Source organism: Natator depressus, chromosome 1, assembly GCF_965152275.1.
Source record: "Natator depressus isolate rNatDep1 chromosome 1, rNatDep2.hap1, whole genome shotgun sequence".
Lineage (NCBI taxonomy): Eukaryota > Metazoa > Chordata > Testudines > Cheloniidae > Natator > Natator depressus.
In genome coordinates, this window is record NC_134234.1 from 229,195,210 (window position 1) to 229,222,877 (window position 27,668).

General features: G+C 43.8%; 1 protein-coding gene across 8 annotated transcripts in view; it reads left to right on the top strand.

Moving 5' to 3' along the window:
- The window catches only part of LMNTD1 (lamin tail domain containing 1), a 295,666-nt gene extending 277,545 nt beyond the window's left edge, over positions 1–18,121 (top strand). For 4 of the 8 annotated variants that reach the window (XM_074937313.1, XM_074937350.1, XM_074937322.1 and 1 more), the window contains 2 exons: positions 6,380–6,549; positions 15,610–15,734. In XM_074937313.1, the coding sequence (XP_074793414.1) occupies positions 6,380–6,529 (150 nt within the window). In that variant the 3' untranslated portion in view covers positions 6,530–6,549; positions 15,610–15,734. Of the gene's footprint in view, positions 1–561; positions 643–6,379; positions 6,550–15,609 lie in introns of those variants that run through there. The other 4 variants (XM_074937330.1, XM_074937341.1, XM_074937382.1 and 1 more) reach the window with 4 other exon arrangements.
- Positions 18,122–27,668: the final 9,547 nt, after the last annotated feature.

The following is a 27,668-nucleotide window of genomic DNA, read 5'->3' on the forward strand; positions in this document are numbered from 1 at the left end:
GCTATGGCCTTTAGGGTCAGAACATTGTGTCCTCAACCAGAATGCAGGCTTATAAAAACCAGTATGAATCAGATGGTAATGTGCCAGGAAATAAACTGAGTCACACTCTGGAAAGCAAAAAGAAAAGGAGTACTTGTGGCACCTTAGAGACTAACAAATTTATCTGATCATAAGCTTTTGTGAGCTACAGCTCACTTCATCGGATGCATGCCACCTTCAGTCCTTTTGGTATGATGTCCATCTGTTTGCATTTGGAAAGGAAGATGATGTCTGTCTGTATCTGTACGAGTTTTTTCATGAAGTTGATAGATTTCTACTCCATACGGCTAAATTCAGTGCCTTGCATAATGACAGGTTTCAGAGTAGCAGCCGTGTTAGTCTGTATCTGCAAAAAGAAAAGGAGTACTAGTGGCACCTTAGAGACTAACAAATTTATTTGAGCATAAGCTTTCGTGAGCTACAACATGCATCCGATGAAGTGAGCTGTAGTTCACGAAAGCTTATGCTCAAATAAATGTGTTAGTTTCGAAGGTGCCACAAGTACTCCTTTTCTTTTTGCAGATACAGACCAACACGGCTGCTACTCTGAAACTCTGGAGAGCAAGATTTTACTTCATGAGCCTATAGGACTGGGCTTCACTGATTCAGCAAGCAAGACCTCATGCTGTGTACTGACCTCAGGACAAAGAAGAAGGTAATTGTTGAAACCATTTACAATGCAAGGCAAATATTTTGCCTTGTAACTAGGCTTCATTTCACTAAATGACATACATGGTGGTTTGCTTTGATGACATGATGCCGTCGCTCGCTATAACTGCAAAACCACCGTGAGTTGACATTGTTTCCATGATTTCACTGGTTTTGTTCTGAGCTTACTTTTTTGGCATTTCTACCTGTTTTGTCCAAAGGAAATGCTAAATTAGACATACCATCAAATATTTCCTTAAATACTATTTTCCTGTTCTTTTAAAGGCCCAGAATACAATTTCACCCCTGTGCAAACAACTAGCACCAAGTGTATGCTTCACTTAGGTCCAACTTAAACCCTATCAGAAGGCATATGCACAACTTAATATTCACTTAAGCCCTCAAATTAGGTTTTAAGTGGGATTTAAAGGGTGGCACAGAGAGCTGTTCAATAGCTGTTCAGTTACAATAATGTCCAAAATGTGCTTGGCCATATACATATGTGAAATAACTTGGCAGATCTCAGTCCAGTTCTCAGTGGACAAAAAACTTTCTCCCAGCTAGTAATTACTGGCACCTATTTGGACAGACAAGGACTGAAAGGACATTGAATCTGAACTACCCTCTCGCCCCCAGAGTTGGTTCCTCCAGAGGAGGGGGAAAAGAGTGCTGTTGTAATATTGTAAGTGTATCACAGGGCGACTGGCCCTTAAAGGGAAATGGGGCCAACCTGAGGAGGTGGGATAATGGATTCCGGTGTTAGCATGGTGAATCCTGGGCCTCATAAAAATGCTTGAGAAAGAACAGTTGTGGTGAGAAAGCTATGGCAGTGGATACAAGAAGCAGGAGGTTCCTGCAGGGAGAGGACCTACAGGGAGCAGGTTAGGTTCCTGTGGAAGACCCTGAGGTAGGGTCTGTAAGAAGCAGGGAGGTCCCTGGGAGAAGCTGCAGGAATCCCTGGGGAGGGGAAGTGTGGTATTCCAATAACTTGAAGACCACTCAGGTAGACAGTGGGATAAACCTGCAAGGAAGAAAAGAGTCTGCAAGGAGAAAGCCCTGGGAGACAGTGCTCAGCTTACGGACCAGAGAAGAAGTCTGCAGGCCTGAGAGGAGGAGTGAAGACCAGGGAACCTCAGTGTGGCCCAATAGGGATAGAAGAACCATTTGTTGGGATGTTTATTTGGATTTTCAGTTAGACTTTTGTTGGCCTGGAAGGGGATTGAACTGAAAGGTGCCCTGGCAGGAGGGCTGGGCTACAAAAGAATCAGAACGCTGCAGAACCAGGTTGGCTGACAATAGGGGATGCTAGAGTGGACAAGCCCCAGCACTGCTGCATCTTGGCTTGAGGGGGTGCTCTGGTATCATAGCCCCTGTTACAGCATGGCTGCTCTGTGGCTCTGTCAGATGTAGTACGGTATTTGACAAAGTCTCCTACACCCACTTATGGTCCCCAATTTGGACCTGCTCCTCAGGAGACCCAAGCTCCCAGAGGTGCTCAGTTTTTTTCAGTTGCACAAACCTAACTGAATGTTGCCTGTTTTCAGCTGGTCTGAGAAGAAAGCTTCAAAAGCTTCCAGAAAAGCTATGTGGACTTGCTCATCCAAAGGAAATAACCAAAGACCACAGCCAGGATTTCATGGCTCTTGTAGGGTCTTACAAAATCCTGTATGCAGATTTGTGTGGTCGGATCACTTTGAAAATAATGCTGCTGTTAGTTGGTGAGGATAACGTGGTGTCACATTGCTGGGGTGAGACTGTACTGCCACTGCTCTGCAGAGGAACAGAGAACTTTATTCTCCAGGGCTGTTTGTCCAGCACTTTTCACCAGTGCTAAGACTACTTCTAAATGGGGGAGAAAAGAGCTAAATAAAGATATGGGAAATAGGAGATGTGATTTGTACCAGGCTCTAGGGGAATCACCAGCTTGATTAGTGTTTGTGTCACACAGCTACACTGCTTCAGTAAATTAGAGCATTTTTATATCCGTATTAAACAATGTGGTGCATAGTCCACCCATATAGCATAGATAGTTCCACATATATCTTCTAGTGAGTCTGCAATAAACAAAGTCTATGAATATTTACATCCAGTTGGAGTAGATCTATTTCCCCAGCTGAAATGTGTGACCAAAGTAATAACATATGCTAGAACAGGGCTTAGCATACTAATGATTATACATGTGTATGATTGTCTTGGATTAGAATCCTCTGATATATAGATACAGGTTCTCTGGAGGACAGTGCCAAGGGGATGTAAACCATCCCTATCTCTGCATCTCGGGATTCTCCTGGTGTGAGGCAGTCGCTGGCTTGAATAGAAAGGGAGTTACGGACAGGGAAAGCAGGGGATGTGGCTTGACAGTACTGCACTCTGGCAATCTCTGACTGGCAGACAGCCTCTTGGTGTCCATGGCCAGCCAGCACAACTTAGAGCAGCCCACAGATTGCACCACAGCATGCCAGAAAACCAGCCCCAGAATAAGAGAACTTCTTTCGGCTACTTTGCTCCCCTACCTTCACCTCATGCACTTCATGATCTGGTTCCCAGTGAGATGTTGTGTAGGTGTGTGTTAAACTTTGCAAAGAGCATCAGAGGTCAATGAAAGGAGGGGTTGTCATGGCAAGTGAAGTGGTGTAACTTTGAAAAATTCAAGTTTCTGGTTATCTGAATGCCTTAGAAAATAGTGAATTGGCAATGGAGCCTTTCATCTCTAGAGCTGTTTGAATCATGTGATAGTAGCTACAAGTCTTTGTCCCTGATCCTCTGGCCTGGCAATTCAAAGGTGGCTTAACAACACCTTTGTACTCTGCTGGTCTCTGGGACGCAGCCCTGGTGCTAGTCAGAGCTACCTCAGGACTGCTGTCAGTTGCCCCATGGGTTACAGTCCCCCAGGGATCGATCCTTTATGTCAGCTGAAAATTACCAGAGTAGAGCAGTGCTCTAGCTACAGCCACTCTCCCTGGCAATGCTCCCTATATCGGGGCAGCAAGCGGGTGGTATAGAACTGGCCATATCAGCTCTACCCCATCCAGAAGCTGGCCAGTGATGGCTGCTTGTCATCCAGCAGAATGGCACAAAGCGGGGCAGGAATAAGGCTGGGGATATGGCCTGTTACCATTTTGTTATTTTCCAGTGTTCTATATGAAATGAGATGATGGCCTCAGTCTTGTTCCGAGAGGACATCTGCCCACATGACAAGTAGTGATGGATGCACAGCCAAAGCTTCAGAGTTCATGTTCAAGTTAGATAAACACTCACAAGTTTGGATGTCACATCTGATTCTCTTGAGTCTGCAAGATTCAGCGAGAAATGCCAGGAGAATGGTCACACTCCTTGTGGCATTTTTTTCTCCCTTCTTGTTTTAATGAGAATTCAGAAATGCCAAGTTATCAAAACGCTTCAGAACCTAAAATAAATTTTTTAAAAGGAAGTTCATTCTAAAGGTGGCCTAGGTGCCAGAGTTTCTTACGTTTTCTGAATCAGATCGCCCATCCCCAATCCCGCCTTCCACCTGTGTTGAGAGTCTTGCCAGAGAAGCTGAAGAATGAATAGCTGTAGAGCTATTCTCAAAGGAATTCCTCCCCATATTCCAGCGGAAGGACATTGGTGGGGCAGGATAATGTGTACAAGCTTGGCTTGATGTCTGTCCATCTGTCTTTCCTTCCAGGTGCTTGTATTCTATTGATAAAACAGGATTACAGTACCCAGGGCAGTCAGTGTAGCACTTTTTATGAGTACTGAATAATATGCAAGTCCTCAGCTGGTGTAAATGGGCCTAACTCTGTAAATGGACCCATAGGTAAATGGACCTATGCCGCTTTATACCACCTAAGCATGTAGCTCCAAGTTTCCAGGGATGTTATTTCTGGAATATACTCCCAGTGTTATTTTTGGATTATATTTCATACCTTAGAGACTTGTTTCAAGTTTTGTGAGCCTCCAGAGATAATTTGTAAGTGCTATTTTTAATTAGCTTGAGAGCAGGTAGACAGGAAAATTGGCTGAAACCCCAGAAGATAAAAGCACTTTGGGGGGGAAGGTAAATTATTTAAATTGCCTTTGATCTGGCAGAAAGAAAGGGAAATGGGTTAGACCAGGCTGGGGAATAAATACTAGGAGCCAAAACTTTTTTTTTTAAATAACTTGCACTGTTTTTGCTGTTAAGTGATATGATGAGTATGCGTGGAATGGGGAGAGAAGAAGCCATGTTGGGGTTGAGAGATTGTACTTTCCCTTTTAAGGAAAAAATTGTGGCAGATGTTGCAGATAGAAAACCAATGTCCAGCAGTCAGGGTCATAGGGTGGAGATTTAACTCTTGTATTCTGGCTTCTGTCAATATCTGCGGAGCAGTCATGGAGGAACATGTGAGAGCAACATCAAGTGTGGGTTTGCATGTTTTTACATAACTAACTAATGGTCCCACCTTTGCAGTTTCCCCACAACAGATTTTGCAAGGGCACCATTTGCATGGGGGTGGGGAAGAGGATCCTGCCTGGGGCTGCTGTCAGCTATGAAATGGGCATACATTAGATCTGCTCTGCACACCTATTTAGGGGGGATGTTTGTGGAGCCTCAGAATTTGCCTCTGTTTTTTAGGATGAGGCTTTGTGAGCTGAACCGAATGGCATACAGGAACTAAGTTATTCACTCATTTTTTAAACATATTGAAATGCGCCTAGAAACTATACAAAAGCAGTACGTTAAGGGCTTTCACTTTCATTCTGAAAGAGTTTTATTGTATCTGACACCCACCAAGAAGAGCAGCAGAAGGCTTTGAGTTACGCCCAAAACCTCTTCTGTGTTTGCAAGAAAGGAGGTAAAGTGCAGCAAGTCTGGAACCAAACTAGTTTTTCTGTGCCAAGGTTTAGGATTTCCATTGATTTCCCTACCACATAGTGCAATCTGCACAGTGATGCAGCTGTATAGCACTGGGTCCAACTCAATGAATAAAGCCTCACAAATCATGAGGAGTAAATATATTGAACAAGCAATAGGTGTTCACAGACAAACAGTTTATTCCTAGGGTCACAGCTCACTGGGACTCATTCCAGAGAAAGTTTTGATCTTATCCAAAGGCAGTGAATCGAGAAAGCAAGCTGCAATTCCCATCTGTGGGCTTAACAAAGATCCCAGGAGACCCAGTGTGCTATCAGTGAACAGAGCATACTGATGAAATTGGTATATGACTTACCTCCTCAAGGTCCTTCATCCATTTTACTTGTCATGGACAATTGAGCCAATGCTATGTAAGAAGCGAAAGATGACAAATTTGCATATACCACATTTTGCACACCGGATGAACTACTAGTGGAGGAAAAGAGTTCGCTGGAGTGAAGGGAAGGGGAGACCTAAGAATAAGAGTCTGTGCGGAGGATGTCTGGGGGCACTTAAGTTTTGGGAAACCCACAAAATGTGGGGCCCCAGTCTATATCATGTTGTTGGCAGAAAGGGAGCTTTTATTTTAAAAGGTTAGAGATGGGCTTAATGGCAAAATTTTGACTTAGGTTTCAAGCACCTCAGCGTTTGGGATGTTCAGGTCCACAGTTCTGGATCAGCTTGTTTGGGAGACGAAACTGATTTACAAAATTCAGATTCATTTCTTGGCCATTCCCCATGTTTTGGGAGCCTTAGATCTGTGGTTTTGGTTCAGGCAGGTCATTTTCTGCTAATCATATCATATTTACACAACAGGATAGGAAAGGAACCCTGAAACTCCTCCTTCCAGGGACATTCTTCACACTGGGTGATCAGCACAAGGCCGGTTTACAATTCTTACAATCAGTACAGAACCTCTCCTTCCAGCCCCCAATGCCACGTCCACCACCTTTCTCAGCATGCTGAAGCTTTACCCTTCACCTAAGGTCAGACTTTCACATTTATTTTATTTTTCCCTTGCAGGAGTAAGATAAAAAGTAGAGCTGGTTGGAACAGGGGGTGTATGTCATAACATAAGAATGGCCATACTGGGTCAGACCAATGGTCCATCTAGACTAGTGCTGTCTTCCAACAGTGGCCAGTGCCAGAGGCTTCAGAGGGAATGAACAGAACAGGGCAATTATGGAGTGATCCATCCCCAGCTTCTGGCAGTTGGCGGTTTAGGGACACCCAGAGCATGGGTTGGATCCTTGACCACATTGGCTAATAGCCACTGGTGGACGTACCCTTCACCTATCCCCTCCCCCGCCCCACCGTCATCTCTTTTTTCTAAGCTGAACAGTCCCAGTCTTTTTCATCTCTCCTCATATGGACACTGTTCCATTACCCCTCATCATTTTTATTGCCCTTCTCTGTGCCTTTTCCAATTTTAATATATCTTTTTTTGAGATGGGGCAACCAGAACTGCACGCAGTATTCAAGGTGTGGGCGTACCAGAGATTTATATAATGGCATTATACTATTTTCTGTCTTTTTCTCTATCCCTTTCCTAATGGTTCCCAACATTCTGTTCCCTTTTTTGGCTGCCGCTGCACATTGAGTGGACGTTTTCAGAAGCCTATCCACAATGACTCTTAGATCGCTTTTTTTGAGTCGTAACACCTAAAAAGAATGGCTGATAGATGTGGGAATCTCCCTCACATCCTCTACAGTGAAGACCAATGCAAAGAATGTATGTAGCTTCTCTGCAATGGCCTTGACATCATTGATCGTCCAGTGGGCCTCACTGGTTGTTTGGCAGGCTTCCTGCTTCTGATGTATTTAAAATTGTTTTTGCTTCCTAAGAGTCCCTGGATAATATGCATCCTGGGAGATGTAGTCTGGCCAGAGAGCCATACAGGAGCATAAGGTGCATCAACTAGAATTTCCATGATGCACTGGGGTGTCATTTTCAATAAAAAATATTTTAATGTTTGGGTTTTTTTGATGAAATATTGAAATTTTCCACAGGAAGTTAACACTTTTCATGGAAAAAAAATTTAGTTGAAAATCCAATTTTCCAATGAAAAACAGTACAGATGGAAAATTTTTGACCAGCCCTAATAAAAATAAAATCAAAGCTATATTTTTAAAAGTCTATGCCACCCTCAAGGCTGCTTTATAAGAAATCAAGATCTCTAAAATGAGCCTGAATTAGGGCTGTCAACTAATCACAGTTAACTCACACGATTAACTCAAAAAAATTAATCGTGATTAAAAAATTAATTGTGATTAATCACGGTTTTAATTGCATTGTTAAACAATGGAATACCAATTGAAATGTATTAAATATTTTGGATGTTTTTCTACATTTTCAAATATGTTTATCTCAATTACAACCCAGAATACAAAGTGTACAGTGCTCACTTTACATTATTATTTTTATTACAAATATTTTTCACTGTAAAAATTATAAACAAAAGAAACAGTATTTTTCAATTCAACTGGTACAAGTACTGAAGTGCAATCTCTTTGTTGTGAAAGTGTAACTTACAAATGTAGATTTTTTTTGTTACATAGCTGCACTCAAAAACAAAACAATGTAAAACTTCAGAGCCTACAAGTCCACTCAGTCCTACTTCTTGTTCAGCCTATTGCTAAGACAAACAAGTTTGTTTACATTTACAGGAGATAATGCTGCCCTCTTCCTATTTACAATGTCACCTGAAAGTGAGAACAGGCATTTGCATGGAACTTTTGTAGCTGGCATTGCAAAGTATTTAGGTGTCATATATGCTAAACGTTCATATGCCCCTTCATGCTTCGGCCACCATTCCAGAGGACATGCTTCCATGGTGATGACACTCCTTAAAAAAATAATGCGTTAATTAAATTTGTGAGTGAACTCCTTGGGGGAGAACTGTATGTCCCCTGCTCTGTTTTACCTGCATTCTGCCATATATTTCATGTTATAGAAGTCTCGGATGATGGCCCAGCACATGTTGTTCATTTTAAGAACACTTTCACTGAAGATCTGACAAAATGCAAAGAAGGTACCAATGTGAGATTTCCAAAGATAGCTATAGCACTCGACCCAAGGTTTAAGAATCTGAAGTGCCTTCCAAAATCTGAGAGGGACGAGGTGCGGAGCATGCTTTCAGAAGTCTTAAAAGAGCAACACCCCAATGCGGAAACTACAGAACGCAAACCACCAAAAAAGAAAATCAGTCTTCTGCTGGTGGCATCTGACTCAGATAATGAAAATGAACATGCGTCGGTCCACGCTGCTTTGGATTGTTATCGAGCAGAACCCGTCATCAGCATGGACGCATGTCCCTTGGAATGGTGGTTGAATCATGAAGGGACACATGAATCTTTGTTAGTTTCTAAGGTGCCACAAGTACTCCTTTTCTTTTTATGAATCTTTAGCACATCTGGCACGTAAATATCTTGCAATGCCGGCTACAACACTGCCATGCCAACACCTGTTCTCACTTTCATGTGACATTGTAAACAAGAAGCGGGTAGCATTATCTTTTGCAAATGTAAACAAACTTGTTTGTCTGAGTGATTGGCTGAACAAGAAGTAGGACTGAGTGGACTTGCAAGCTCTAAAAGTTTACATTGTTTTATTTTTGAATGCAGTTATTTTTGTACATAATTCTACATTTGTAAATTCAACTTTCATGATAAAGAGATTGAATTACAGTACTTTTATTAGGTGAATTGAAAAATACTATTTCTTTTGGGGTTTTTTATAGTGCAAATACTTGTAATCAAAAATAAATATAAAGTGAGCACTGTACACTTTGTATTCTGTGTTGTAATTGAAATCAATATATTTGAAAATGTAGAAAACATCCAAAAATAAATGGTATTCTATTATTGTTTAACAGTGTGATTAATTGTAATTAATTTTTTTAATTGCTTGACAGCCCTAGCCTGAACCAAAGCCCCAGGTAAGAACACTCACGAAATCAAAGAAGATCAGCTCCAGATCCAAACTTTGCAGATGCTCACTCTGTAACTCAGAACACTGGAGAAAATTCAGATGTGGAATTGACATTTCTTCTTCAGTCAATGGAAGCAGTGGCAGGCTCCTGAACTTCACAGCTTGGACCTAATTACAATGTATTCTCAGCATGTTAGAAGATTCCTAATTTAATTACATTCCTTTGCAGCTTCTCCATTACACTCAAGGTTTAGCATCCAACAGGAATTGTAAAGAGAGTATAGTGTAATTGATAACAGATGAGATTAAAAATGTCATCCTTAAAGACAAAACAAAAGTAAACTAACACATTTATGCATTACAAAAGAATTGCACGTTTGTAGCCTAACATCACTCTGTGAAGTATTAATAACCCTGTTACTTGTCAGGCCCCTTGCCAGTGCCTCCTCCGGGCAGGAAAGTGCCTGCAGGTGCCCAGTCTCAGTTTCCCCCCTTCTCCAGGTCACTGCAAATACTCCTCAAACACTATCCTGGGCAGAGGATCCCTCGTCATGGGATAATTCATTATTACCTGGCTCAAGGATTTAAACTCAAGTGCCATACTGTAACTCAAACCACTTCATGCTCTGTCACCTTTTTCACTCTTGACTTTCTTCAGGCTCTAGTCTTCCTTGAAACAATGGAATAACAATGTCCACCCACCCTGGGCTTAATAAAATCTCATGTCCCTCTTGGATTCTTTTCCAGCTTCCTGCCCTTTGCCCAGGATAGTTGCCGCAGGGGCACTCCCCTGGGTCTTTCTCTTGTTCCAGAGTCTCCTTCTCCCACGACCCAGGCATCCTGACTTGTAGCCAGTATCCCTTTTCTAGGGTGCAGCGAAAGCCCCATGTTTGTTCTCTCAGTCACTTTCCTGATTTGTCCATGTTCCTTCCGATATAGCCCAACTGGGAGTCAGCGGACAGGTCACAGATGCACTGGCCTCTTCCTTCTTAAGGGGGCAGTGCCACCTTGTGACAATCCCCATTTTACAAATGGATAAACTGAGGCACAGAGAGTTTAAATGAATTGCCCAGTGATCATGTGGCAGAGCTGAGAATAAAATCCAGCAATCTGACTCCTAGGACCAAATTCTCAGCTGATGTAAATGGATGCAATTTATTTACACGAGCTGAGGATCTGGAACCTAGTCTTCTGTTCTTACTATCTCATACAAGGTGTTGCATTTATAAAGGACTGATCCTGCAAAGTGCTGACCACCTCCTGGGTGGTGTGGAGGGTGGGGGTACCACAATTCCCATGGGAATTCCAGGCCCTTTTCTCCACTCAGGAGGTTCTCCACACTTTGTAGGATTGAGCCATAGCTTGTAAAGTACTTTGGGGTCCTGTGTGATGAAAAGCGTCTACATAACTGTAATGTAAGATGTTATCATCTTTGTGAATACATTACCTTCAGTTCATTATCACGTAGAGATTTAGTAAAAGGGTGACAACTCCATTCTTAACCTTAATCTAAAATGAAGAAAGGCAATCCACCTGATTCCCTTTTAAAGCTGCCAATTTGCTCTGAGCAATTACTCCTGTAGAAAGTCCCTTTGTGTTCTTTTTGTAGTCCATGTAGATTCCTCCACTGGGCAGGAGAGTGAGATAATTATTCTACAGCGTCAGATCCATCAATCAGGCTGATGTCTGTTACCCCAAGTTTTACAAGAATTACCCTAATGGCTTTTTCCTGACATCTTAATTTGGAGGTGAGCCATATCATTGTGATTATAGCCTACTCTTATCCACTGCCAGGTGGCCTTAGTGAGGTCATTAGAGCCAGGAATACTGAAACCTGGTCTACACTGTGAAGTTAGGTCAATGTAAGTCACCTTGTGTCAACCTAGTTGTGCGTGTGTCTACACTCAAATTTGTCTCTCGCTGCTGTAAACGCACCATTACAGCGATGCAGTAACAACACCTCACTGCACAGCACTGAGCCACGGTTGATGTAATAGTGCAGAGCTGCGAAGGCTCCATGTTTCTGTCAGAGAGGGCAAACAGCGCCACATGGGATTGTGGGATTTTAAAAAAGGTGTGAAAACTATGGGATGGAAAAGGGTGCACGACAGGAACTTGACCCCTTGCTCCCAGTCACCCCTGCACAGCTCTTTTCTGCCACCTATACATTGCTTTTGGGGACATTTTGGCAATGTTGTGGGTGATGGCAGGTTGTACACTGGGTTACCCGCCCAGGGTGTACTCCACTATGCATCACCACAAGCACTCCAATTGAGTACACACAGCACCGATGCAAGGAGCCAGGTATGCACGAGTGATCTACTAATTGCAGCAGATGTCAGAACTATTCTTTATGAGTATATTGTGTGACAATATAATGATCTTGAAACATCAGCCTGATGCCTTGATGGTGCTCTTTGACACGGTCATTTTAAGGATGGAGTCTGGTACAACCCAATCTTAGAAATATTTAAAAAGCATCTTATCTAAATGGCATGAGGCTCATCAGGGTCAATTTTTGCTTAAATAAAAAGTGATGTTATTGTGAATTTAACTGAAAAGTATTCCCATACAATACCTCTGAGTTGTTATTAGGTCATATTGTAAGACATATATTAAAGTACAGGTAAAGTACTGTTAGAAATTGATGAAGAGTTAGAAAACCAAATGCAGATTAAATAGTAAATTTTTACTGTGGCGAAAGATTAACAGTGGAGTGCCTGAAGGATCTGTGTACTACAACGTGGTGTTTATTAATGAAATGGAAAAGAGGGTGAGCAATAAGGTGACTACCTTTGCAGATGACACAATAATTTAGCCCAGATGAAACTAAAGAAGACTGAAGAATTTCAGAAGGATCTAACAAATGTAGGCAGACAGACATTATGATAGCAGATGAAATTTACTGTTGTCAAATGCAAGATAATGAACTTTGGAAGGAATAAGTTTACTGCTCTTAACCATTGCTGAGTTCTAAATTAATTGTAACCAGTCAGGAAAAATACTTAGTCATTGTTGTGGCAGCTGAGTGAAAATCTCTGCTTAATGCACAGCAGCAGTCAAAAAGGTGAATCATGCTAGGACATATAAGGAAGTGGATAGAAAATAATAGGAATTCTATTTTGGGAGGTTTATTAATTTCATTTGGGATGGGTTATTTTTAGCAATTTTGAGTTTTATGTAGATGTCCAAAAACTAGTCGTTTGGGGGCTTTCTATTTGTAATACAGTGTAATGAGTAATCTCTTTGTAATATTCCTTAGTGCACTTCAGCATAACACTGTTTCAAACAGCACTATGTTAAAGCGCACTAAGGAACTGTTAGTGCACACCATCTGGGTCTACACAGATCAATTAATTTGCAACGCGTTAGTGCACTTCAGAAATCACACTCCCACAATCTACACTACTGCTCCATGTAGACGAGACAAATACTTAAATACAAACAACCATTTCCAGTGTTTTCCTGGTGTTTATTGGTTAAACACTTCTTTCTTTCTTACTTTCTTTAAATCAAGAGTGCTATGGTTTCATTCATAGATAAACCAAAGTTATGACCATAGCTAGAATACTGTATTCAGTCCTGGTCATCTTATCTCAAAAAAAATACTGCAGAAATAAATGTGTCCAGAGATGGTAATTTAGATGATTAGATGAGAACTTTTAAATTGAAAAGATTAGGACTGTGGTTTAGAAATGAATAAAAGGAAACATGAGAGAGACAAGATAAATTATGGTATAGAGATATAGGAAACAAAGGGACATTAAATAAAATTAAAATTAAAAACAAATAAAAGGAAACTCTTCCACTCAATGCATAATTAATCTTAGGAACGCATTTCTACAATATGCATTTGAGGCCAAGAGCTATCCTATGAGGACGTTATTCCATAATTGTCCACTATAGTGTTTCTTGTATCCTTCTTTGAAGCAACTGGAGTGGTACTGGCCACTCTCATCTATGGGATGCTGGACTAGCTGGACAAGTGGTTCGCCTTGCTATTAGAATTCCAATGTTTCTAAATTCAGTCTTGGATTCCACAGCCCAACATAAAAAGATGCACATTTCACAAAAGAGAATACTTTCCACTCTATAATGTTATGTAATAGGTGTGTTTGTGTCTAAAAATATTCTATATCTGAAAGGGACCGTGAAAGATTAGCTGCATGCCAAGATACCTACCAATGGGTGGTTTTGTTTTAGGTTTGTTGGTTGCTGTTTTTTTTAATCCCGGTAGGATTAAACATAACCAGACCTGGGGATCAGATTATAATAATAATTCTTTGCCCCTTTCATATGAGGATCTCAAACCACTGGAACAAGATTAATTAACAATTAGCCTCACAAACGCCCTTATGAATTAGATATTATTAAACTTAGGCACAGAGAAATTGTGCTACTTTCCCAAGGTCACACAGCAAATCAATGGCAGAGCCAGTTATAGCCCTCAGGATTCCACCTGACACCTACTCATCTTCTCTAACCACTAGGTCACCTCCTTTCAAAATACAATTTCTTTCTTATTCCTCCAGAGGATGTTTTTTCCCAGGCAATCATGCAGCTGTCCTTGACTCAGCTCCCATCTCTGTATGTACAAAAAAGTGACGTGTGACCAAGATTTTTTCAGATGTGAAAAATCTGTGTTTCTTACAGTGTGCATTTTAAGTAAATAGTGGAGAGCTGAAGTTGGTCTGAATGTGTTATATGTACACTAGGTTAGAAGCAGTGCTTCTCAGGGACTGGCAATCACTTAAAGCCATATTCTGCCTTGTGTATGCAGACCTGTCCTCTGGAAATCTATTGGAGCCACATGTGCACAGCCAAGGACAGAACATGCCTCTGATGGGGTTTTTGGAATCTTTCTAATAAGAAGCACAGTATAAGTCTGCAAACATTATTGCTAATAATGAACACAGAGCCTGAGCACAAAGCCTATATAAGAACTCCTATTGACTTCAACAGGGTTTGAATCAAGGCTCTATATCCTATGCCTAGTGAGTGCTCTAGCATTAGCACCATCACTGTAATGACTTCACACCTGTTTTCAGGGGTCCAAGAATTAGGTTTTAAATTTCCAAATAATTATTTAAAGCAATAATCAAAGAATGCTTCTTAGCCACCTTGGCTTTGTCATTGGTATATTTGTATACTGACTGGAAGCTGGCGTTCAGTTATAGATTACAATTATACAATTATAGATTATAGATGATGATATCAGCTTCTTGGCACAAAATTTTGGCAGAAATGTCGGTTCCCCTTCCAGTTTCAGTGTGGAAAACAATACATTAATTTGATATATAATCTTGTTAGAGTTTAATATATTGGTACATTTAAACATGCCATTGTTTTTCCCCAGTTCAGATTATTTTAGTTTTTGCAATATTTATTAATAATTTTCAAAAGTGACTAGTGATTTTTTGGATGCCTCCGTGTTGGGGGACTCATCTGGAGACGCTTCAGAGGAGTCTGATTTTCAAAAGATGGGCACTCATCACCTTCTGAAAATGAGGTCTCTCTAAGATACCTAAAATTATTAGTCACTTTTGTCACCCACTAATATTAATAATATATTATTATTTTGTCTAATGCCTTTTGAACTATTGACCTTCAACTTATTCCATTGTCTAGTGTCACTTTTATAAGAAAGGAGCTAGGAGAGTTACTGGGTGGCTCAAAGAATTGGTAAAGACTAAGATTTACCAATATTACTTCTAAGATGCTGCACAGAATTTCTCTCAGAACACTAGTGACTAAAATGTGAATGAGTTGGTGGTCTTCGTCCAGTTCCTAGTGAACAAATGTGCACAGAACTCACACAATCCTCCCAACTGGCTCCCTTGCGGCACGCTCAGCAGAAGGATCAGCAACTGAATGGACAGTTGAATAATCTCTCCAGGTCAGCTGACTGCCGTGGCGAATATTTGCATTGCTACTCTATCTGTTCTGTGGCTAACTAAGACTTCAGTCTCCTACACCATTCATGAGCCCTTCAAACATTAAGGGGAAAGAAAAATTAAATTAACTAAATAAGGGCAATTTAGAGAGTATTGGTTTAATACTATAAGCACTTACTCTACCTCTAAAACTTACCAGGAATCTTGTTTTTCTTTTGCAGCCTAATTTAGGTGGAGTGATGTACGTAGGTTCTCCTGCACCCACTGGCTCTGCTCTACAGAAGTACTTTGTCAATTCACCTTACATCTTCAGTCTACCAACCCCGACTTCTTTTACACCCACCACTTTCTCTAACACTTAACACAGGATCTATGAATAGGAGTGTGTGTACGAGGAGGGTGTGGGAGCTCCTTAATGCTCTGCAGCAAAAATAGTAATATATGGGTCATTGCTTCAGGGAATGAGGAAACGAGGTTGTTGAGTGACACTATAGAATTTAAATGTTGTTTCCATGTAGACTGATATGTACCAGAAAGTTTGTTTCACTGACTATTATCATTACATTTTTATTGATTATATATTTGGAATGATTGATAATAGGGTGTATATAATATGTAAAGCATTATAGAGAGAGTGTATACGATATATAATGTTTTACATATTATTTATATAATCATTCAGTGTTTTAAGGGGATGGGAAACATTTAACTACCAAAGCAAATACCTTTAAAAAATAACCACCTATTTTGGTTGCACAGGGGGAAAAGATGTTTAAAAGTATCTGCAATGTAATATTTCTTATACTGTGATGATTTATTTCCCCCCTTTTACACAGCTATCAAATCCAGTGGAGGCAGCTGATATATGAAAATGGGTAGGCAAAGTTGGCCGAAAAAGGTGTCCTCAAGGCCAGCAGTGGGTAATGATCATACTATAATGGAATCAAAACAGGGTAGGCAAAACAGGATAGACTGTGACTGCCCTGGTAAGAAGATTCCATTGGTCAAATCTATCCCCAGGACAGTATTCATGTTAACTAAAGATGAGTTTTAGATGCAAAAGACAGATCCTAACTAGCTTCAGATTTGGGAATGTTAACATGCTGGCTTTTGATTCAGCCAATTACAAGGATAGGAGTCTGCTTTAAAATTTTGGATCCAGATATAGATCCAAAAGTCCTCAAAATTTGGCATATTTGGATTCAAATTTAATTTCATTTCCATCTCCAGTGAAAACAGGGAGAAACTTACCCAAAACTTCTTCCACAGACATCGATCTCTTTTACACTGTTTTAAAATCTAACCTAAATTTGGGGATATTTTCCCACTGCCTGGATTATAAAATCACAAATTATGAATATATTAATAACTCCCACCAAAAACAGCCTTCCAGAGCCTTTCTCAGTAGCCTGGTGGCAAGATATTGCCTGACGTTGAGGAGCAGTGTCTGGTTTCCTGTTTACTAGATGGTGGAAAATGAAGGAAGAGTTTGTGAAGTTGGAGGCTGCATCCCCAGGGGAGCAATGCTGACCTACCGGCTCTTTAGATTGTAATGGTTAATCTGTGCAAACTGGACACCATTAAATTAGGCTTGAATAAAGACTGGGAGTGGATGGGTCATTACACAAAGTAAAAACTATTTCCCCATGCTAATTCCCCCACCACACACTGTTACTCACACCTTCTTGTCAACTGCTTGAAATGGGCCATCCTGATTATCACTACAAAAGGTTTTTTTCTCCTGCTGATAATAGCCCACCTAATTAATTGGTCTTGTTACAGTTGGTATGGCAACACCCATTTTTTCATGTTCTCTGTGTATATATATCTTCCTACTGTATTTTCCACTGCATGCATCTGATGAAGTGGGTTTTAGCCCACGAAAGTTTATGCCCAAATTAATGTGTTAGTCTCTAAGGTGCCACAAGTACTCCTCATTTTTTAATCAAAGAAGAGAGGTTCACAAGCTGTGAGTTGGGACCCCCAAGAGGTGAGGGGAAAGTCAGCTGAAATTGTCTGGGATAACGTGATGAGTTCCTGGTCCCGTTCTTCCTCTGAAGTCAGATTTTTCTAAGCCACTTGCATCTGGGTCCTTAGATTTTACCTCCCTGAGTCTCACGAGGTGGCCTACTTTGAAGGCCCCAGAGAGGATACCCAGATGAGTCTGGGAGGAGCAGTTGCATGGGTGTAATCCATGCCTGCTTGGTGTGGCACTTTGTTCCCCTCTAGTGGCAGCTAGCCCAGCTACGGATTGATGAGTCTGCTACAGCCTTGGCTATTAGCCATGTGGCTTTTAGCTTATTCAGTAGAGGTTCATGCACTAAGCTTCAGTGGTCCCAGGTTCAATCCTGCCCACAAATTACCTGGGTGTTGGCATTATACAGGGCAGATGAAGAAAAGTAGCCCATTGCAGAATGAAGTCTTGGGCCTCGGAGCCAAAGAGAATTAAAGAAACCAGTTATCCATTTTTCAAGCATTCATTGGATTTCTACTTGAACCTTCACAGGGGTTCTGAGACTGATTTTTCTCTGTGGCCTTGGGCAAGTCATTTTATCCCTCTTTGCCTCTATTTCCCCATCTGTAAAATGGGGATAATGCTACTTACCCACCTCACAGGGAGTAGGGTGTCTTAATTATTTGTTTGTAAAGTATTTTGAATGTCAAAAAGTTCTATATTAATTCTAAAGCCCAGCTCATCCTCTGTTATCTATTCAGGGACTGGACCCAAACAGGTCTCCAAGGATGGGGGGGACTCAAGCAGTTCAATAGCACTGTCCATCCCCAGGGACCCTCAGAAGAGGCTTTGTAGGACCAGGATCCATGCAGGGGAGAGGAGGGGCGGGGGCGGGCTAAGGGAGGAGTTGGTGGGTCATGACTGTGGTGACACCAGTCATCCCCTGTCTGACCTTACGGAGATTCCTGAAAAGGTAACACAGTCCCCAGGCTGTATATTATATATTCTGTGGAGTTCCTTTCTCCTGATAGAACAATGTAGAGGGATCTCTGTGACTTGATGCTCATGGAAATTTCTTCTCCTCAGCTCAATCCCATGGGTTTTACCTTTGGGAGAGAACAATCTATCCAAACATTATCAGAGAGCCACACCTGTCCCAGGATTCCCAGCTCCATATAACCAATGATCTTTATAGGTTCATGGCTCACAACCTATCAGGAAACAGCTATTTCATGCCAATTAACATTTCTTCTTATTACCTTTTATAAACATTAAACACTGAGTTTGTCCTTACCATAGTAAACCCTCTTGCCAGATGCTGGGAAATGCTGAGCTGATGTTGAAATCAGTGGGAATTGCAGGTGCTGAGCACCTCTCAGGATCAGACCCTGTACACTGAGGCATTGATGCATGAATGCAATTGGAAAAAAGGACCTAGAGACAGGTTTCCCATAATCCTTTTCAAATATGATGCCCATTTTTGGGAAACTGGCTTAGCTGCTAATCAAAGAGAACCTGCTCTACTTCTGTAGTGCAGAGCGAGCCACTTGAATGCTTTGTTAATTCCACAAAAGACATCAAGAAAAAGTTTGGTGCCCAGCCTTCAAGTCATATCTGCTTGCGCTGTACTTTTCATTATGCTGTATTCACAGTCTCTGGTTTGTCTGGCCTTTTTTTGGTCTGTCAAATTACTACTGTCTTATGGAAATCAATAAACATAATTTTAAAATCTTCATTGTTCAGTAATTATTATTACAATATATAAATAATGCCTTGGAAAATGATTTCTAAAAATATATATTATTTCATCTAGAGGGATTTATTTTGTTTTTTTCTCATAAAACTTCCTACTTTTTATAATAACATACATCTGCTTACTCGCAAAGGGCCAGAACCTGGAAACACTTACTACCTGGTGCTGTTCTTACTACAGAGAGTACAGGCTACTGCAAGGGAAAGGAAAGGAGAGTCAAGAAGAGAGTGACAGGACAGACCCAGTTAATCCCTACAAGGTGGCCTCTGGTACCATTTTACAACCATGTTCATTTCTCATGCAAAGCATAGCTAATAACACAGTGAAGTACAGTTTGCAATTGCTGAGTTTCGTTCAGCTCCAGCAGTGACTCTAGGACAGCGCCTTTGTTGGCTACTTAGATTGTAAGCTCTTTGGGGCAGGGACCATCTTTTTCCTCTATGTTTGTGCAGCACCTAGTGCAGTGCGTCCTGGTCCATGGCTAGAGCTTGTAGGTGCTACAGTAAGGCCTGGTCTACACTGGGGGTGAATAACGTAGCTGAAGTCGATGTACTTAGATCTGTTCACCGTGGTGTCTTCACTGCGGTAGGTCGACTGCTGATGCTCCCCTGTCGACTCTGCCTGCGCTTCTCGCTCCAGTGGAGTACCAGAGTCGACAGGAAAGCACTGGGGGTCGATTTATCTCGTCTTCACTAGACACGATAAAACGACCCCGGTTGGATCGATCGCTACGGAGGTAAGTGTAGACATGTCCTAAGACATTCTCAAGTGCAGAGTGGGGGAAACTAGCTCATTATTGAGCCTTATTGGGATCCAGGCAGTACTAAAGGATTCCCCCCCAGCCTAAGAGGGGGTCCACAGGACCTGGAAAACCAAATAATTATGGGGGACAACTAATGAACAACAGGGACAGGAGTGCGGTCAGAGGGTCAAACGGGAACTGGACGGGGACACTGAGAAGAGAACCCCGGACAGCACCCACTGCTCCTCGAATGCGTCAAGGGAGTCAGTGGACGCTGCCCAGAGGAACTCTGCCCGGATATGTGAACGGACGGAGGATCGGAAATAGGCTCAACCTCCTCACCCTGGTTTTATAGATGGCCACTTTCGTCAGGGCCAGGAGGAGGCTGACCAGGTTTGTTGAGCCTTAGGCACCTTTCCATTGCTGTCTCTTTGCTTGTTTTATGCTGTTTATGGAGGATAGTGCATGGTGGGAGGGAATTGGCCTTGACTACACCTTTCTGTAAGGCCCACTTCTCTAACAGAAAGCCTGATCCAGTACCCCTTGAAGTTACTGGATAAACTCTGATTAATTACAGTGAGCGGTAGATTGAACCCAGAGTGCACAAAACACATGAGCAACTAATGTGACATTACTTCCTCCCCCACAGTGCTCCTGATGACAGCGTCATGGCAGAACCTTTACCCTAATTTCTACTAGCTAGAATGCAACCTGTCCACATTTTTTCCTGATATGCACAAACATGATATGGACCCAAGGAGGGAAAGAAATTGTTTAGGGTGGGTCCAGCCGTAACTAAGGGTAAAGGGAGGAAACAGAACAGAGAAACATTTAGGCTGAATATCAAGAAAAACATCCTAACATTGAAGTTGAGTAGGCTGTGGAATAATCTCCCAAAGGAAGTGGTGGAAACCTTATCAATGAGTCATTTCAAACCAGAGAGGACAAAGCACTGAGTGTAGGGAACAGTCATGCACTGGAAGGGAATGGAAAGAATGACCTCAGAGGTCGTTTCCATCTCTAATTTCTATCATCCCTACAGTCATCCATACTGCAGTTTGCTTTTTATTCCGAAAGAAAATTGGTCTGCAAATACAGTGCAAGCAGTAATGACGCTTCCTAGGAAAAAAATGTTTCTTTGAGTGGAGGAGCCTAGGAAACGCTTTTCAAATCAACTTGGATAACATGAAGTATGTTAATGAGATTTAGAGTAATTTTCTTTTTCATCAGCGCTGCCAGAATGTGTGTCTGTCCTGGCAGCAGTTTTCTTGCAAACTGATGAAACATCAGGATGTTCTATCCAGCCAGATTAGAGTAGAGTGTTTCCAGGAATGAGTCTGAAAGGACAGATCCGCAGCAGCAGCAGCAAATCAGGATAGCTCTGTTGATTTCAGTGCAGAGCTACACCAGTTTACAGCAGCTAAAGATCTGGCCTATTTACTGTTAAAAATAAAAAGATTCCTTCCATTTTACCCAAAGTTTTGCTAAAAGGAGGCACAATTGCCTTTTCTTTTTATTAAAATTGGCCTACATGGGTAATTATATTTTGCCTTCTGAAAATTCCCTTTGTAGTTTCCTTTGGCCATAGTATTCTGCACCTCCTGCTCCAAAGAGTTGTGAGCCTATATTCTGGTAGATTAGTGTATCAAGTCTGTAAGGCACTTCGGTATCCTTGTGGACAACAGGTGCTATATACATGTAATATTCTTGTCATTTTTTTAAAGCTGAACTCATTGGCCCACCTTGGCTATTTTTTTAAATCAATGATTTCAAAATAACAGTAATAATAATGTTACTTGTATATATTATACAATGCTAGTCATGTTGCACCATACATCCCTGGAAAGTGCCAAGATACCATGGAGATGGGTGTGGGATAAGAACCTGAATAGAATGTAATTTCTTACCTGAAAGAGTTGAAGACATCCTGAGGCTTGGCTTGAGCTGGTAATTCTTGGTAAGGCAGAGAGCGCTTTTTGGCAGCTTACCACGCTAAAGCACACACGTAATGTTGTTCCAGTGGAGACAAGGGTAGATTTTAGTGGAGTCCTGCTGCCAGTTGCCTGAAGGTTGCTGGCACTCTGTGATGCGAACACCCAAAACAGCCACCGGGGGCACCATCCCAGTCATTACTAACATGAGGCAGAAATGAGCGGGTAAATGGGAGTACTGAATGGAGTAATGCAGAGAGGCACAAAGAGCATTGAGAGGGTCCAAATATACCCAGCTTCCTCTCCTGGACTGAAGAATGTGCTGAAGACCAGATGCTTCCCAAAAGTACCCACCCTCAGCAATTTTGCCTGACTCTTGGCGCCCTCTGTGGCAGCCTGCATCCTCTGTTATGACAGTGTATGAGAGTTATAATACTGCCTACCTGCAGTGGAATTTCCCTGGCATAGACACTGCATAGGACAGAGCAGCTGTGAGGCTGCCTAATTTACATATAGGGTTGCCAGGCTCCAGTTTTCAACCGGAACACCCAATCGAAAAAGGACCCTGGTGGCTCCGGTCAGCACCACCATAGGAGCCCGGGACTAAGGCAGGCTCCCTGCCTGCCCTAGCTCCACGTGGCTCCCGGAAGCGGCCGCCATGTCCTTCTGGCTCCTAGGCGCATGTGGCTCTGGCTCTGCGCTTTGCCCCCACCCCTAGTGCTGGCTCTGCAGCTCCCATTGGCACGAGGGCAGCAAACGGAGCCTCCCTAGCTGCCTTGGGGCTGCAGGGACCTGGCAGCCACTTCCTGGGAGCCGCGGTAAGCGCTGCTGGAACCTCGCAGCCCAAACCCCCTCCCGAACCCCCAACCCCCTGCCCCATCCCAGAGTCCCCTCCTGCACCCAAAATCCCTTCCAGAACCCTCACCATCACCCCACACCCCAACCCTCTGCCCCATCCCGGAGCCCCCTCCTTTACCCCAAACCCCTCATCCCCAGCCCCACCCCAGAGCCTGAACCTCTTGGCACCAATCTGGAGTCCCCTCCTGCACTACAAACCCCTTATCCCTAGTCCCATCCCAGAGCCTGCACCCCCAGCCGAAGTCCTCAACCCCCCATCCCAACCTCCTGCCCCAGCCTGGAGCCCTCTCCTGCACTCTGAACCCCTCATTTCTGGCTTCACCTGGAGCCCGCACCCCCAGCCCAGAGCCCTCACCCCCTCCCACATCCCTACTCCAGCCCGGAGCCCACTTCTACACCCCAAACCCCTCATCCCCAGCCCCATCCCAGGCCCTGTGCCCCCAGCTGGAGCCCTCATGCCCCCTCCTGCACCCCAACCCTCTGCCCCAGCTCGGTGAAAGTGAGTGAGGGTGGGGGAGAGTGAGTGACGGGGGGGGTGGAGTGAGTGGGGGCGGAGTCTCAGAGAAAGGGCAGGGACAGGGCCTTGGGGCAGGGGGCAGGGGGCAGGGCAGGGGTGTTTGGTTTTTGCCATTAGAAAGTTGGCAACCCTATTTACACGAGAGACAAGGTGAGTGAGGTAATATCTCTTAGTGGCCCAATTTCTGTTCGTGAGAGACCCATGCTTTTGAGCTACACAAAGCTCTCCTTCAGTCCCAGACCTGAGAAGAGCTCTGTGTAGCTCAAAAGCTGGTCTCTCTCAAGAACAGAAGTTGGTTCACTAAAAGCTATTACTTCACCCACCTCATCTCTCTGATATTCTGGGACTGACCTGGCTACAACAATATTATGATTTACACTCGGCTGTTTTGTTCCCTGATCAGTCCAGAATCCCCCGAGCTGTGTGCTCTGGCTTAAATCTGCCTTTGCCCTGAGCCGTACCTGTGTTTGTTGCACATAATACAAAATATTGCCTCAATATTTGCATACAAATATTGTATGCAAACTTGGAGGCATACAAAATATTGCCTCAATCTTTGGCTTTGAGGGGATTTCTCCAGCCTCCGTACCACCTCCAAAATCTCAAGACTTTTGGCTGTGGATACCCCAATCCTGGCAGATGCGACATTAATGTGACATTAAATAGAATAGAAGAGCTCTAAACAGATGGAGCCTGTCCAGGCAGGCCCCCCAAAGAAGATAATTCTTGAGCTCATTGTTTTGGTTCACTTTAAATTTGGGGCCTGTCTTGATTAAAAGCTGTTTCATGTCTTTTTTTCCCCTCTCTCATGGCTGAGATAGTACCTGCAGGCAGGGGCTGGTGTCAGCCAAGAGGATGGTGTCATCCAGGCTTTTCAATAGTGTAGGCAGTTGCACGGCTCTCACCAGTTCCCATTGCCACATGGAGGAACAAGGGGAAGAAAGCCAGCTTCCCTCTGTGCCTGAAAGGGTTAAAGAAAAGAGACTGTCCCCATCCCATCAGCAGCTCCCTCACCCCATGGCAGATGAGGGGAAGAAGAATATGCCTGTGAGCCTGACTGAGCCCTGGTCTACACTAGGACTTGAGGTCGAATTTAGCAGCGTTAAGTCGATTTAACCCTGCACCCGTCCATACAACGAAGCCCTTTTTTTCAACTTAAAGGGCTCTTAAAATCGATTTCCTTACTCCACCCTGACAAGGGGATTAGCACTGAAATCGGCCTTGTCGGGTCAAATTTGGTGTACTGTGGACGCAATTAGACGGTATTGGCCTCCGGGAGCTATCCCAGAGTGCTCTATTGTGACCGCTCTGCACAGCACTCTCAACTCAGATGCACTGGCCAGGTAGACAGGAAAAGGCCCGCGAACTTTTGAATTTCAAAAGTTTGGCCAGCGTGGCAAGCTGCAGGTGAGTGCAGAGCTCATCAGCAGAGGTGACCATAATGGAGTCCCAAAATCACAAAAGAGCTCCAGCATGGACCGAACGGGAGGTACGGGATCTGATCGCTGTATGGGGAGAGGAATCCGTGCTATCAGAACTCCGTTCCAGTTTTCGAAATGCCAAAACATTTGTCAAAATCTCCCAGGGCATGAAGGACAGAGGCCATAACAGGGACCCAAAGCAGTGCCGTGTGAAACTTAAGGAGCTGAGGCAAGCCTACCAGAAAACCAGAGAGGCAAACGGCTGCTCCGGGTCAGAGCCCCAAACATGCTGCTTCTATGATGAGCTGCATGCTATTTTAGGGGGTTCAGCCACCACTACCCCAACCGTGTTGTCTGACTCCTTCAAAGGAGATGGAGGCAACACGGAAGCAGGTTTTGGGGACGAAGAAGATGATGATGATGATGAAGTTGTAGATAGCTCACAGCAAGCAAGCGGAGAAACCAGTTTTCCTGACAGCCAGGAACTGTTTCTCACCCTGGACCTGGAGCCAGTACCCCCCGAACCCACCCAAGGCTGCCTCCCGGACCCGCCAGGCAGAGAAGGGACCTCTGGTGAGTGTACCTTTTAAAATAGTATATATGGTTTAAAAGCAAGCATGTTTAATGATTCATTTGCCCTGGCATTCGCGGCTCTCCTGGATGTACTCCCAAAGCCTTTGCAAAAGGTTTCTGGGGAGGGCAGCCTTATTGCATCCACCATGGTAGGACACTTTACCACTCCAGGCCAGTAGCACGTACTCAGGAATCATTGTAGAACAAAGCATTGCAGTGTATGTTTGCTGGCATTCAAACAACATCTATTCTTTATCTCTCTGTGTTATACTCAGGAGAGTGATCTCATTCATGGTCACCTGGTTGAAATAGGGTGCTTTTCTTAAGGGGACATTCAGAGGTGCCCGTTCCTGCTGGGCTGTTTGCCTGTGGCTGAACAGAAATGTTCCCCGCTGTTAGCCACGGGGAGGGGCTAGCCACGTGGTGGGGGGAGGCAAAATGCGACCTTGGAACGAAAGCACATGTGCTAGGTATGTAATGTTAACAGCAAGGTTTACCATGAAAGAGCGTACCCATTATTCTATAAAATGTGTCTTTTTAAATACCACTGTCCCTTTTTTTTTCTCCACCAGCTGCATGTGTTTCAAGGATCACAGGATCTTCTCCTTCGCAGACGCTAGTGAAGATTAGAAGGCGAAAAAAACACACTCGCGATGAAATGTTCTCTGAGCTCATGCTGTCCTCCCACACTGACAGAGCCCACATGAATGCGTGGAGGCAGACAATGTCAGAGTGCAGGAAAGCACAAAATGACCAGGAGGAGAGGTGGCGGGCTGAGGAGAGTAAGTGGCGGGCTGAAGAGAGGGCTGAAGCTGAAAGGTGGCGGCAGCATGGTGAGAGGAGGCAGGATTCAATGCTGAGGCTGCTGGAGGATCAAACTAATATGCTCCAGCATATGGTTGAGCTGCAGGAAAGGCAGCTGGAGCACAGACCACCGCTACAGCCCCTGTGTAACCAACCGCCCTCCTCCCCAAGTTCCATAGCCTCCTCACCCAGATGCCCAAGAACACGGTGGGGGGGCCTCCAGCCATCCAGCCACTCCACCCTAGAGGATTGCCCAAGCAACAGAAGGCTGGCATTCAAGAAGTTTTAAACTTTTAAAGTGCTGTGTGGCCTTGTCCTTCCCTCCTCCACCACCCCTCCTGGTGCTTCTCTCCTCCAACACCCCTCCTGGGCTACCTTGGCAGTTATCACCCTATTTGTGTGATGAATTAATAAAGAATGCATGAATGTCAAGCAACAATGACTTTATTGCCCCTGCAAGCGGTAATCGAAGGGGGGAGGGGAGGGTGCTTAGCTTACAGGGAAGTAGAGTGAACCAAGGGGCGGGGGTTTCATCAAGGAGAAACAAACAGAACTTTCACACCGTAGCCTGGCCAGTCATGAAACTGGTTTTCAAAGCTTCTTTGATGCGTACCGCGCCCTCCTGTGCTCTTCTAACCGCCCTGGTGTCTGGCTGCGCGTAACCAGCGGCCAGGCGACTTGCCTCAACCTCCCACCCCACCATAAACGTCTCCCCCTTACTCCCACAGATATTGTGGAGCGCACAGCAAGCAGTAATAACAGTGGGAATATTGGTTTCGCTGAGGGCTAACCGAGTCAGTAAACTGCGCCAGTGCGCTTTTAAATGTCCAAATGCACATTCTACCACCATTCTGCACTTGCTCAGCCTGTAGTTGAACAGCTCCTGACTACTGTCCAGGCTGCCTGTGTACGGCTTCATGAGCCATGGCATTAAGGGGTAGGCTGGGTACCCAAGGATAACTATAGGCATTTCAACATCCCCAATGGTTATTTTCTGGTCTGGGAATAAAGTCCCTTCCTGCAGCTTTTGAAACAGACCAGAGTTCCTGAAGATGCGAGCGTCGTGTACCTTTCCCGGCCATCCCACGTTGATGTTGGTGAAACGTCCCTTGTGATCCACCAGAGCTTGCAGCACTATTGAAAAGTACCCCTTGCAGTTTATGTACTCGCCGGCTTGGTGCTCCGGTGCCAAGATAGGGATATGGGTTCCGTCTATGGCCCCACCACAGTTAGGGAATCCCATTGCAGCAAAGCCATCCACTATGACCTGCACATTTCCCAGGGTCACTACCCTTGATATCAGCAGATCTTTGATTGCATTGGCTACTTGCATCACAACAGCCCCCACATTAGATTTGCCCACTCCAAATTGATTCCCGACTGACCGGTAGCTGTCTGGCGTTCAAGCTTCCACAGGGCTATTGCCACTCACTTCTCAACTCTGAGGGCTGCTCTCATCTTGGTATTCATGCGCTTCAGGGCAGGGGAAAGCAAGTCACAAAGTTCCATGAAAGTGCCCTTACGCATGCGAAAGTTTCGCAACCACTGGGAATCGTCCCAGACCTGCAACACTATGCGGTCCCACCAGTCTGTGCTTGTTTCCCGAGCCCAGAATCGGCGTTCCATGAATCTGCCCCATTAGCACCGTGATGCCCACATTGCCAGGGCCCATGCTTTGAGAGAAGTCTGTGTCCATGTCCTCATCACTCTCGTCACCACGCTGACAT